The 12,985-nt window shown below is 36.4% G+C and overlaps 1 protein-coding gene across 5 annotated transcripts in view; it reads right to left on the reverse strand.

Annotated features, from left to right (window-relative positions):
- The window catches only part of PICALM (phosphatidylinositol binding clathrin assembly protein), a 71,642-nt gene that overhangs the window by 31,386 nt on the left and 27,271 nt on the right, over positions 1 to 12,985 (reverse strand). For all 5 annotated transcript variants that reach the window (XM_075727616.1, XM_075727608.1, XM_075727599.1 and 2 more), the window contains exons 2-8: positions 9,593 to 9,735; positions 7,438 to 7,513; positions 6,076 to 6,178; positions 3,854 to 3,947; positions 3,241 to 3,352; positions 1,785 to 1,891; positions 550 to 591 (exon numbers count right to left, since the gene is read on the reverse strand). In XM_075727616.1, coding sequence (XP_075583731.1) covers positions 550 to 591; positions 1,785 to 1,891; positions 3,241 to 3,352; positions 3,854 to 3,947; positions 6,076 to 6,178; positions 7,438 to 7,513; positions 9,593 to 9,735 — 677 coding nt within the window. The remainder of the gene's footprint in view (positions 1 to 549; positions 592 to 1,784; positions 1,892 to 3,240; positions 3,353 to 3,853; positions 3,948 to 6,075; positions 6,179 to 7,437; positions 7,514 to 9,592; positions 9,736 to 12,985) is intronic.

Here is a 12,985-nt window from a genome sequence, read left to right on the forward strand (position 1 = left end):
TAATTACTTAAAATATCAGGTGGTGTACTCTCCTCACTATATGACTCTGTCATAATGACTCACCAGCAAGTACTGAAATATGTCAAGAGATATTAAAATTAACAGCTAGGAAACAGCACGCAGACAATCGGAAGCAGTCAGTATTTCAAGAGACACTAAGAAGGAAATTGTACCTAAAGTAATTTCTATGTGCATGGTCTGCAAGCCTTCACAATGATATAAATAGGCATATAGCCAAAAGCAAGCTTGCTAAAAACCACAGCTTCATAGTATCATGTAAAAGTTTCATTATATGAACTCACAGATATTAATTGCATCTTCAAGCATGATAGAAATAAGGTTGTCTTAAAACTCAATCAGAGTATGACAGAAATGACCTGTAATATTTCACAACAGGATCAGTGTATATAAAAGCCAGGCTCTGACAGAGGTTGGTTTTAATCACAAACTCGGAAATAACTTGGTGACAAGGTAGGCAAGAAAACATAAATGAATGCCGTAATCCCCAACACTGACATGTACTGGCAAACACATAATAAGTTTATCTACCTGTGAGAGATCTGGTATGTCTCCTCTGTCAATTCCAACTTGCTGTAATAAAACAAATGAGCTTTAGAACCTGTTTGCTTTTGTTAAAGGCAGAGATGCTCAAAAAACAAACAACATTAAGATTAAGTCATGTAAAAAGCACAAACCTGTCCATACTCATTTAAATCTCCACAATCTGAACTCTATAATGGTTGGTTATAATAAATTCTTCCGTTAAATGTATACACATTTGATGTATGTGTGTTACAGAGATATTTCAACAGATACAACCTTAGAAACAAAACTGAGTAAGAATCAAGTGTTTCAGAATTTTAAGGCTAGAGAAGTTTGCCTATCACAATTTATGTGGTAAATTCCCAGACCTACTGACACAGAGCATATATTTACTAAAACAAAGCACTTTCAAAGTTTTGCAAAGCTGTTTTCTAAAATGCAGATCAAACTTAAGATGTTCTGCAGCAGGATATATATTGTCATAATAGAAACATTAATACTCTCAACTTCAGTTGATAATGTTATCAACTGAAGACAGCTGAAGGTAGTAACTGTGATAGAGATATTCTGTCAGGACAGACAGTGAGCCAAGCTTTATGGCTTGATTTTTTTATTAAGAGAGATATGAATAATGAACGAAAGTAAAACAAGAACAGGAGCACATCTCAACCAAGGAATTCCGTAATACTAGGACATCAATTCAGCGATGCTTCAGAAACAAGAATGCAACAGACTAAATACATTAAAAAAAAAAAACCACGAACAAAACATTTTGCAAAGTAACTGCTTTTTCCTCTATAAACACACCTATAGCCAAGACATCTTTAAAAAAAAAAAATCACATGTTCATCTACTTGTCTCAATTTCTTATTTGTGAAGCTGTTATTTCATCTAAAACTTATGGCAGAATTGTAGGTTCCAAAACAGAATACAGCTGGAATCATAGAAAGCAGCAGATCACCAGGAAGTTACTTTATTTGCATAAAGTAAGGCTCTTCTTCAAAGAAAGCTCACAATTATTATGTAATCAAGGAAATTTTAAAATGCGTATTTATACACCCTCCTGAAGTAAAGGATAAACCAGTAAGTATTTTGTGCTAATCACCAGGACAGAGACTGACAAGATGACCCTTGATGGAAATGCCATTAGGCTGGAAGGAATAAGTATCTGCTTTATGATAAAATAAGCACTTTATAAGCTGTTTCAAATAAAGGGCAAAGTTTGGCTGACTAAAGTTTACCTCTGCAACTTTAAGGAACTCCGAGATCCGTGTCATTCTAGTGAGGAACTTCTTATATATATCAAGGCCTTCTTTGCACTGGTTCTTTTTCATATCGAAGTATTTTTCTATAAACAGTAACAATACTTGCATTAAATAAGAAATCAAGCATTCTGCAAAGGATATGCAAAGTAAAAGCATATAAACCAAGACAAACAGAAAATGCCTACAGATCTGTTTTATCATGTTAACTGCAGAAGTCACTATTCCCAACTTGCACCATGTGACAAAAGCTCCATCAAACATGAGCTAATGATCACATGCATGCAATTACAGCTTACCTTGCAGGTACTAGATCTCACAAAAGCACAACCACCCTGAAGAGGACAATCAAGTTTAAGAATAGGTCACCCAAAGAAATGTAAATTAATCCTGGGGAAGGGGGTGGGGTGGGGGGGGGGGGGCGGGGGCGGGGGGGAAGCAATTTTATAATCTGGCAGTCAAACATCTACTCTGTTCCAGTGGCCACATATGAGGCAAGATTTTCATATTCTCTGCCAGACTGATGCCTCTTGTTATGTTGTGGTCTACAATGAGGTGTAACTGATTACAAAACACCAGTGCTGAAAGCAAGAGAGTCCCACCCTCCTTGAAATAGCACTTTCAAAGCCTGTTTCTATATTAAGCTTCACTCAAAATATGAGTGAAAGCAACTACATGCTAGTTTTTCTTACTGAGGGAAAAGTAGTAGATGGGGAAGCATGACTGTCCTTTACTGACCAGTTCTGGATTTTGCTTTCTATTTTGCAAGCATTGGGTAACAACAGCAATCAGGTAGCTTGATCCAGTCACAGAATACAACCAAACCAAGCAAATCAACAGATTACTTTCAACTTCATTATTTTCCAAATTTAGGCTCCCCTGCACCTCTAGTGCGTGCAAGTGAAAGGGCCTGAAGCCTGAATTTATAATTCCCCTTCAAATATAAGATATGCTCTAGAAACCAATCATTAAAACCAATCAACATTAAAGTTTTGATAGCCAAGCAATCACAGATACTGTGACTGCAAATTTGTAACTGACCATAACTTATTCAACTAAAAAGAGACAAAACCTGATCTTGTTTCCTTAAAGAAAAAAAACATCAGTACCATCATTCAGGTTTGTCATGCAGTTCAATGAGACAAAAAAAAAAAAAAAAAAAAACACCCAAATCAAAGCAGTGCAAGAAAAAAATTAAGTGAAGAAAATCTTGAATTGGCTTTGCTTTCAGAAATTTATCCATCCCTGTATACAATGCAATGGAAAATGCAATTGGACAGAAAAACCTTGGAAATAAATCTGACTTGGAAATAACAGTAATAGTTTGATGTTTTACAGTAGACTATTTCAACTTCTCAAAAAAGAGCAGCTCTTTGTGATAGTTTACTGAGCTCCCTCCCCCAAGTTTAACATTGCAGAAAGCAGTTATATTTACCCAAGAGGTTAATAATCCCTTCATTATATGCCGCAAACAGTCTAATGGCATCTTTGAAGAGGAGCATGAAGGCAGCATTAATTACACCATTTGTAAGTTCGTTGCTATTCACCTAGGAAGATCAGAAAAAAGTTCATTTAACTGAATTGATCCCTTCATTGGAAGACTTCTAGTTGAACTCCAGTACTCTATCCCAAGGTATGCTTTCCAATCATCTCACTGGCTATTAGTGGAAAGTAGTAGCAGAGCAGATCAACACAGAATTAAATCATTTTGGCAGACATTTCTGTAAACTAATGTTCATGTTAACTAACAGAACTAAAAGACAGAGGGCAGAAATAATCAACTTTTAAATGAACAAACAATTCTTACACAATGTACACAATAAACAACACTTATCCAGCACAAAGCATTCTCTCCAGTGAGCATCATATTTCTCTGTTCTGGTTTCTTGAGGGCATACTAATGAATAAAATTATTTGTGCTCTTTAAGCTGTGCAGGTAACATGGAACCAAGTTCAAGACCTTTAACCTTGACCTATTTTACAAGCTTGTGCAGGTTTGTACAACAAAGTCAATAGTATGTTAGACATGTACATGCTGCTAAACTTACATTGAAGTCAAGAAGTGCATCCATTTGATTTTGTATAATTGGTACAGTTTTTAGGAGTTTTTCTGTGCTCATTGTTCTCATCACTCCATCAGCCCTGTTGTGCAAAACAAAAGAGAACTCTTCACCTGAATTTTGAAGGCAATTATCAGTGAGAAACATAATGTAGAAAATGAAATAGGTCAGAGAAAACATTTAAATCATTGCCATTCAAAGCAGGCATTTTGATGTTTAGGAATGCTGTCTAGCCAATACAACTGTAGTAACTGCAAATTAAATGAAATTAAACTGATAGTACTCAGAAATATAGCTGAGCTATGAGGCATCGGGTAACCAAAAAAATGCTCCGAAGGTTATTTCTGAAGCAAATTTTTACCTATGCTTTTTCCAATCACCCGATTATTATTTCTTCTCAGTTTGGATGATTTTCTTTTCAACTAAAAGCAGTAAGAAAGAATAAATAAGTGTGACTATGTTTTCAAAGTTTTTTCAGAAAGGTTATGGAAACTACATGACACTTCCTTTTAATGGCTGATTACTGATATTTGGTTGTTTATTAGTCATCCAGATTAAATAGACTAAGACCAAAAATATCCAAGAAAAGCAACAACTAAGGAAGAGATTAAGTCACCTCAGTGACAAGAAACAACTGCTTTCTGTAAGACAAATCAGACAGCCTTGCAGTTGCATCAGCATGCACCCAGCAAACCAAAGGTTTACTGCAAGTGCAAATCTCACAGTGCATCTGCACAGAAAATGCTGTGGCTGTTCTCCAGGCTGGAAAGCACTGCTTCCAGCTTTCTACTTGTGCCATATACTGCCTCCTAACAACAGCCAGCAACTGCAATAAACCTAACGTGGCAGGGCATGGGAGCAGAGCCCCTGCAAAAAAATGAGGTGTGGAAAAGGTAGATTGCTGCCACCAGAAGGGTTATTCCTGCTGGCTCACAGAAGGACCTCCAGGCACATGCTGTGGGCTAAACAATTCACCTCATTAGGCCTAAAACACCTGATTATTAAGCAACTGTGTAACTCTCTACTGCATTTGCAGCCACCTGACCACACACATACCCTACATGCAGAAAAGGCTAAGTGTTTTATGCTGTTCGGACTCCAACCATGTCTAAAGGCAGAAACAGTGAAAGCAGCCCAAGCATTCCCCTTTTACTTTACCATCACATTTCAAAACAAAATGGACTGTACAGTATTAACAAGGAGGTATAAGGGATTTGGACAGTCTTCTCAGGCCAGTTTCAAATGGCTTTGTAACACTAATGCAAGATATCATTAGGCAGCCGACTACTGCAGTTAAATCTTTTGCAGTTTTAGGTTGAGGTTTTTGTGGGTTAGTTAAGAATTAACTTTTAAGCATCAAGATAAATTATCCTGCGTATGGATGACAAAGGATGTCCAAACGTAAAACTAAAATTATGTTTTTAAACTTTAAAAAGCACTGCTTACAGAAATAATGGACAAAGATGAAAAGACTTTCAACCATGACCAGTACATCTTCTCCTGCCTTCCCAATGAAGATCTCCAGATCAGTTCCATTGTTCACTATGACATAGGATCTACCCAACTACTGGTGTTCTGCACTGTGTTATTTTACATGTAAACGGGTACCTAGCCTCAAACAACCAATTTCTCTTAAAGGAGCTCACCTTCCAGGGAAAATTTTAATTCCTGTAGACAAACTCTTCTGAGTAGCATCTACTACAATGTCCTGTTAAAAGTATGAATTGCACTACCTTTACAAAGGTAGTAAACTTCATACAGACATTTTGGGACAAGAACAGAGAAACACCATGAAGGACTGCAAGGTGTTTCATGAAAGACCTGTCATTTAAACATGCCAGAGCTAGAAACACAAGTAAATTGCACAGTCCCCTTATACTAAATGCAAGTCAAAGTAACTTTGTGATCTACTGCAGAAGATTTGTCCAAACTTCTACTTTTTTGATATATACTTTGATGCATACCATTTTTCATTTCTTTATATTAAACTGTTAATGTTTAAAGTAGTAAAATTACAATAACTGAAGTAAAATAGTTTTGCAATACACATAACTGGGCAGTTGAGCCTTTGTGTGTCATGGGAGGTATCCAAGCGAGAAAAGCAGACATTACTGTCTGTACTAAGTTGGAGCCAACATTGGTATTTTCCACTTGAATTATAGGACACAAGACAAAACCTCAAGATAAGCAAAACAAAATACAGTCCTTACCCTCTTTTTACTTTTGTGAAGTCAAAAGCCACTTGTCTATAGGAAACTGCCTTTTCATTCAGATACCTACTATACCGTCTGATAAACGTTGACATGTCATAACCTAAAAAACAAGTTTCAGAAGTTTATTACTTGCCTAGTCAATTAAAGATCAAGAACCTTACTCTAAATAAAGTGTAAAATATTAACACAAGACAGCTTCATTATATTTTTGCCTGATTTTGTATAGTTAATCTGTGTTATGAAGAACTGCATACATCATAATAAGTCACCATGTAAATCAAACAGACAATACTGCAAATATCTAGAGACCTGAACTATGTAGAAGTTTACACTTCACTTCCTAAGGAAATTACTCCCAAAAGCAAAACAAAGTATTTTTATGCGAGTTCTCATACTATGATAGAAATTACTACCAAAAAAAAATTACACGATGCATTCACAAAGATGTCTGCGTCAATTCCACAACACATTCTCTCATTTACAACTGAATAGGAAAAAAAAAAAAAAAGGCGGCATTGAAGGAAACATTAGGACATGACAAAAATTTTTCTATGTTAAGACATGGTGATAGGAAACATTTTGATAAATGTCAGTCTAAGGATAGAGACCAAGAAAAAAAATCTGTTCATAATCTATACGGAGACCATGGAAGTTAAGACTTAATATAATGAGGCAATGTGGCAGACCCTTGGTTATCACTGAGCAGGTTTCGTCCCCAGGCAACCACTCTGTGTGCCTGTTTTAGTACACCTGTGGCAAAAGTTAGAACCAGCTATATAAAAACCAATGTGGAAAGTAAGAAACCACCTCAGGAGAAAAAATAAAAGACAACAGCTACATGTATGATCAGAACTGCACTGAACTGCAGCGTAACAGTTTGGAAGGGTATTTCAGTTGAAAAATCTGAACTATAGAGAAACTTACTTGCCCACAGAATTAGTCTCAAAGATAGATGGAACAGTCTTCAAACAATCTCCTCAAAAGTTAACTTATTTCTTTTTTTTAAAGACACAGTTCTTGTCTCATTGACATGCTGTATCTGATGTACATATGATGTATTTTTTGAAATGTAACTTACTAATTAAAATATACCTCTCCAAATGGAGAATGTCTTCAGAAACAGGAGGAATAATAAGTCAGATCTGTTTAGCTAAGACAGTTAAAACCATTTATAAGTAAGCCTCTCCTAAAAAATGCAACAAAGCTTCTGCCATGCCACATCAGCATTTTAAATTAAGAAAGGCAGTCTGGGGTAAAACAGACAGAAAAATTACTCCTTAAATGACATTGTTAAAGTTACCAAGTTGTATTTACTGTCCCCTAGCACACTACTAACTTTCAATGAAAAAGATGCCTTACCTTGCAATCCACTTTTGTCTAGGAAATTGCTCAAATTAAACAATGTGTTTCTGGACGCCAGATACTGGATAAAACGCTAGATGAAAGGAAAAATTTGGTAACATATTAAAAGCATTCAATGAGCTGGAACTGAGGTAACAGTACTAGAAGCAATTTTTATCCAGCTTATGAAATTCAGCTTTTATGCTTTAAGACTGATTTCAAATGTGGAAACTATTACAAGAACTCAGCCAAATTTTCAAATTAGGCTAGTTATTTTTTATGTAAGAATCTGCACAATTCAAAGTCACATAGATATTGCATGACAGCCTCTGACTGAAAGACTTTATTTTAACCCAGAATATGGAACTGGAAACTTCTGAAAAAAAAAAAAACCAAATACTTTCTCAATTTACATGCTCACAACTGCTTCACTAACTTCAATTTTATAACGGCTGATTTCATTTTACCAATTAGCCAAGGCATCTTTGGTCAGCATATACTTCTAATAGTACTTAGCTTAAATATGAAAATAAGGTGATACAAAGATTAGTTCACTTAAACGTTAAATAAACATAAGAATCCATATAAAACATTAACACAGTATCACATAGTACATCTCATTAGTTACATATAATTCTCCATTACGTTTCACAAAAACGAGTGATGCTATTTTCATCTTGTAAAGACACATTTCAGACCACTGGCACCACATCTTATTTAGTAGGAAAAATAGTTTTGTCTTATGAACCACTGTATAGAGAGTTGATACAAAAATAAACCAATCATTCACTTGTAATAACATTCTGACAGAGGAAGAAATAGTTCTGATTAGTGGAACATGTACTACTGAATTATTTTCATTAGCATAAATACATAGGTTACATAGAAAAAGGACTGGAGAAGGGTAGAAGTACTCAGGACTTCACTATAAATGAATTAAGCAAAAGCTGGAGGACCAAACACTTTTCAAGATTTTTACAAAGGGATTTACAGAATCTCTACAAACTACCAGACATTTTCATAAGCACTTGATTTCCACATTCATTGTTCAACTACTATTTCTAGCTGTGAAAAGTTTCATCTTGAGCAGCAATCTTACCCTTATTACTTCTATAACACATTTGGCAAGCAAAATTTCTTTGGCAGTTTTATTCTTGAAATGGAGAATATTTCAGACAGTGGTCCATGAAATATCTTTCATTATTATGAAGTGTACTGGTATCAGTGTAAAATTTATATGACTCAAAGTGCGAGCACAGCAAAAGTATACAGACCCTATTTTGGAAAGCATCAATTATCCCAATGATAATGCTTAAAGTCAACATGGGAAGTTTGCCCTCTTGTGGCTTACTTAGCTTCAAAGTATACATTTTCACCAAGACCAGAAATATTCTGCAGCTGACCTGCAAGAAAAACCACTATATATTTTTTTTCTAAAACGATCCCTCTTAATTCCAAAATTCATATAGCTTACATTATACTGACTGACTGCAGTAAAAAGAAATGTTTACAAATACTTTCTAAGGAAGCCTTCAAAGTATAGTTTGTTTGGGTTTTTTTTAAATGCAGAAAGCTGCTGCTGTGCTTGGCTTGGTATCTCAAAAAATAAGGCCCCATAGGAATTCAAGTTGTGGAACAAAATAAGCTTATTCCTTTTCATTTAAATTGGGGTTTTGTTTAATTGTTCTACAGTATTTGGTGTTATTTAGATGCTCATACTCAAAGCCAGCTCACAGGCACACATTTGCCTTCACTGCAAAAGGTTAGTGGGTAACGGTGGAAATCTATTCAGAATCAAGTTATCTGGGCGAAGAGACCATCTGGATTGGCTAGAACATGAACCTAAAAATGCTTCCCTTTTCAGCTTTCAGAATCCCATTCAAGATCATTTCTGTTGTTTTGTTTGGTTGGGTTTTTTTATTATTAAAATAACACCAGAGAAAAAGGTACCTCCAGCATTCAGGACACTTAGTTTTGATTCTAGAATTACGGACTTTAAAGTAGAAATAAACTAAGCAGACAAAGATATGAGACCCATGTTGATGCAGAGTGAAGACACGGGAAGCTAAATATAAAGATTTTCTTACAAAGATAATTAGTGGAAGCATTTAGCTGACATTTATTAGGAATGAAGTGCTGTAACTGTTCTCAGAGATATCATTTTTTGTATTACCTCATTTCCATACACCATTAGATGATGGGTTGTGATGAGAGATTTGAAGACCACTACCCAGCTACTGTTGGTAGTTCTTTCAAACAAACTGTCTGCCAGCTGTGGGATGTTCACATTCATCTCATTTGTGCATTGGATTAAATCTGCAATACAGAAGTTTTTATTATTACGAGTTCTGTGAAGGAAGATCAATAACAAACAAAAAAATCAGTACACTCATTTTATACAGTAATATTTTCTATGAAAACTGAGGGGCTTTCCAGTAAAATAATTTTTTGAAAAGCACCATAGCACTGGTCTACCAGAACCTTGTAATACAAACTCCATTCTGTTCACTGCCAAGATTCCTGGTCCTCAATGGCTTTTGCAGTTGCCTTCTAAGGTCCTGGAACAGAAGTACCATAATGACTTACACTGTCTCCAACTAACAACTCCAAGCTTTCAAACATCTAAAGCATTAATAGCAAAATAATTCTTACATGCTACTATTTAATCAAGTTTTACTGGAAGATTATGACTGGCCTCTTAACGGACCAGTAAACCCTTCTAGACATTGGTTCAATGTGAGTAACAGAAGATTCATATACTGCTTAGTCTTGATACAATGCAATCAACATCTTCAAAAGAGCAGAGGAAAAGTTCAATGAAAAAATGAGCCTCTAGCTACAATGCCAGAAGCAAACAGATTAATTTAGTTACAGCAAAGTGGGTTGTGAACTGAAAAGATAGTTAGGAGCACAGCATAACCCGATGTTGGCTAGCTAAAATAAAGCTATTCAATTTTTGCTCAACCTGGACTTCCAGCAGACAAGATCTAGTGACTCTTCAAATAGTTGTTAAAAAAAGTTACCCTGTCTTTCTTCTAGATTTGCTACTGTCGCAACTGTATAACCACGAGTAGCCATACTTGTAATACAACCAAATAATAATATGTAACAATCCAGTAACTTATTTCCAAATGCCAATGAAGGAAGTGATGGCTTAAGATCATGATGCTACAGTGACAAATACAACAGAAGCAACTATATTAACATCCCGATATGACATAACACAGCTTGCCAGCGTTTAATGAGGCTTAAACTTAATGCAACATAGTACTGATGACATTTTACTACTCTTACCACTCCAAAAATAAAATAATAATTTTCACTCAAACTGCCAGGAGTAAGCCCTATGCCTGCCTGTCTGTGGGCTACTAAGACTAACTGGAAACGTCCGTTTAACCTGAAGGGAAATGTTTCAACTTTTGAAGACAGCTTTATACCCTGCTACAAACAATCATTCATCAAGAAGGACTTTTGAAAGACAGGACTGTCCTTCAGCCACAGAAGCAGGTAAGCATGGCTACCACAAACTCAGAACTAGTACGGTCAGAACTTAAAAAGCTGCTATTTACAAGCTTAAGTATTAAAGGAAGCAAGCAGGAAATGATTTCCACGTTCAAAATGTAATGAGATGGAGAGATTAGCCATTCCTTTATCTACAAGTAAAACTGTGATGACTACAGGCATTCATGACCTCATTTTTAAGTCACGGTTATCTATTATTGGATAATGATTTGGGGCTGTTAAGACAACACTAGGATATTACTCAGCAAGAGACATGCTCTGAGCTGGATCATTAAAACCAAGCCCTGCAGCTTCTTGATCTTCAGGTCTTCCCACCTAAGTAATAACACAAGCAGTTTTGTGCAAGGCTATCTGGCAGGAACGCACATTAAATACAAAGGTATATATATCACAGGATATCAAGTCGTACATTTTGGCACGAGAGGTGCAAATGCATATTAGGAAGTGAAAACTTCTATTCTTAAATGCAACATTTGCCAACTAGTCAACGGTAACAAAGATGTGCCACTTGAAAATCTACCATCTAAAATTACTAAAAAGAAATTATATCCATTCTAGGTGATATTCTGTACCAGAAGAAATGTTTTCTAAAACACCATTGGACTTTCAAATCATGTTTTGGTATCTGTTGCAGTGCGTAAAAGAAAACAGGCTCTGTAACCCAGCAGAAAATCATCCCTCACAGAACTGATGAGTGTTTATGTGAAAAGCATATGAATGAACTTGGGGGGTGGGGGGAAGAGAGGGCAGGCACATTAGGAAGGAGAGCTAGTAGCCAACTGGGAAAGAACATAGGCAAGAACAGAAGTACACAGGCAAGTCTAGCCTTGAACAGAAGGAAGTAAATTTGCAAATGCAAACAAGGGAAAGTGTCACTGCAGTACCAGTTACTACAGACTAAGTTTAACAAAACATGAAGTTTCTTTCTCTACAAAATTCAGGTTGAATAACACAGATGCTTAATAATCTGGTATGTCCCGATACCCCAAAGTGCCTACATCACATACATTTCAGAAAAGTTACATCTGTCTGAAAGCTTCTTTGAAAGTATTCGCATGAGCAATGCTAATTAGGTAAAGAAATATTTGTACAGTTAAATCCAAATTAGATTAGCAATTTTTTTTGCTAACCATAGCATAAGAAGCATAGTACAGACGCAGCAGAAGAGAAGACAGTACCCTGCATCCCACACTGCTGCACTGCCTGTTCAGGAAGACTGTCACATACAGCGTTCTTGCTTATTTATCCTATTCCCACAGACACCCTTCATTAAGGGAGAGGAACAAATATATAATTATTTTCACATCCTACACTTTACACAACTCTTCTCACACCCACCTATGAAAATACCAGCTATGTATTTTGAAACCTAAGTGCCCAAAGCAACATATCTCAAGACTGCTAGTTACTGGGTATGGTATGAGCAATACGACAGGCAGGTATATAACCAAAGGGCAAGGCAATAAGGGTATCCTGGTTTCAGCTGGGATAGAGTTAATTTTCTTCCTAGCAGCAGGCATAGTGCTGTGTCTTGGATTTAGTAGGAGAAGAATGCTGATAACACGCTGATGTTTTTAGTTGTTGCTGCGTACTTCTTATGCTAGTCAAGGACTTTTCAGCTTCCCATGCTCTGCCAGGTGCACAAGAAACTGGGAGGGGGCACAGCCAGAATAGTTGATCCAAACTGGCCAAAAGGGCTATTCCATACCATATGACATCATGCTCAGTATAGAAACTGGGGGGAGGGTTGGCTGGGGAGCAGCGATCGCTGCTCGGGAACTGTCTGGGTATTGGTTGGCGGGTGGTGAGCAATTGCATTGTGCATCACTTGCTTTGTATATTATTATTGTTATTATCATTATTATCTTGTTATTATTATCATTCCTATTTTACTTTATTTCAATTATTAAACTGTTCTTATCTCAGCCCAGGAGTGTTTCTCACTCTTACTCCTCCGATTCTCTCCCCCATCCCATCGGGGTAAGGGGAGTGAGCGAGCGGCTGCGTGGTGCTTAGCTGCTGGCTGGGGCTAAACCACGACAAG

This window comes from Pelecanus crispus, chromosome 1, assembly GCF_030463565.1.
Source record: "Pelecanus crispus isolate bPelCri1 chromosome 1, bPelCri1.pri, whole genome shotgun sequence".
NCBI lineage: Eukaryota > Metazoa > Chordata > Aves > Pelecaniformes > Pelecanidae > Pelecanus > Pelecanus crispus.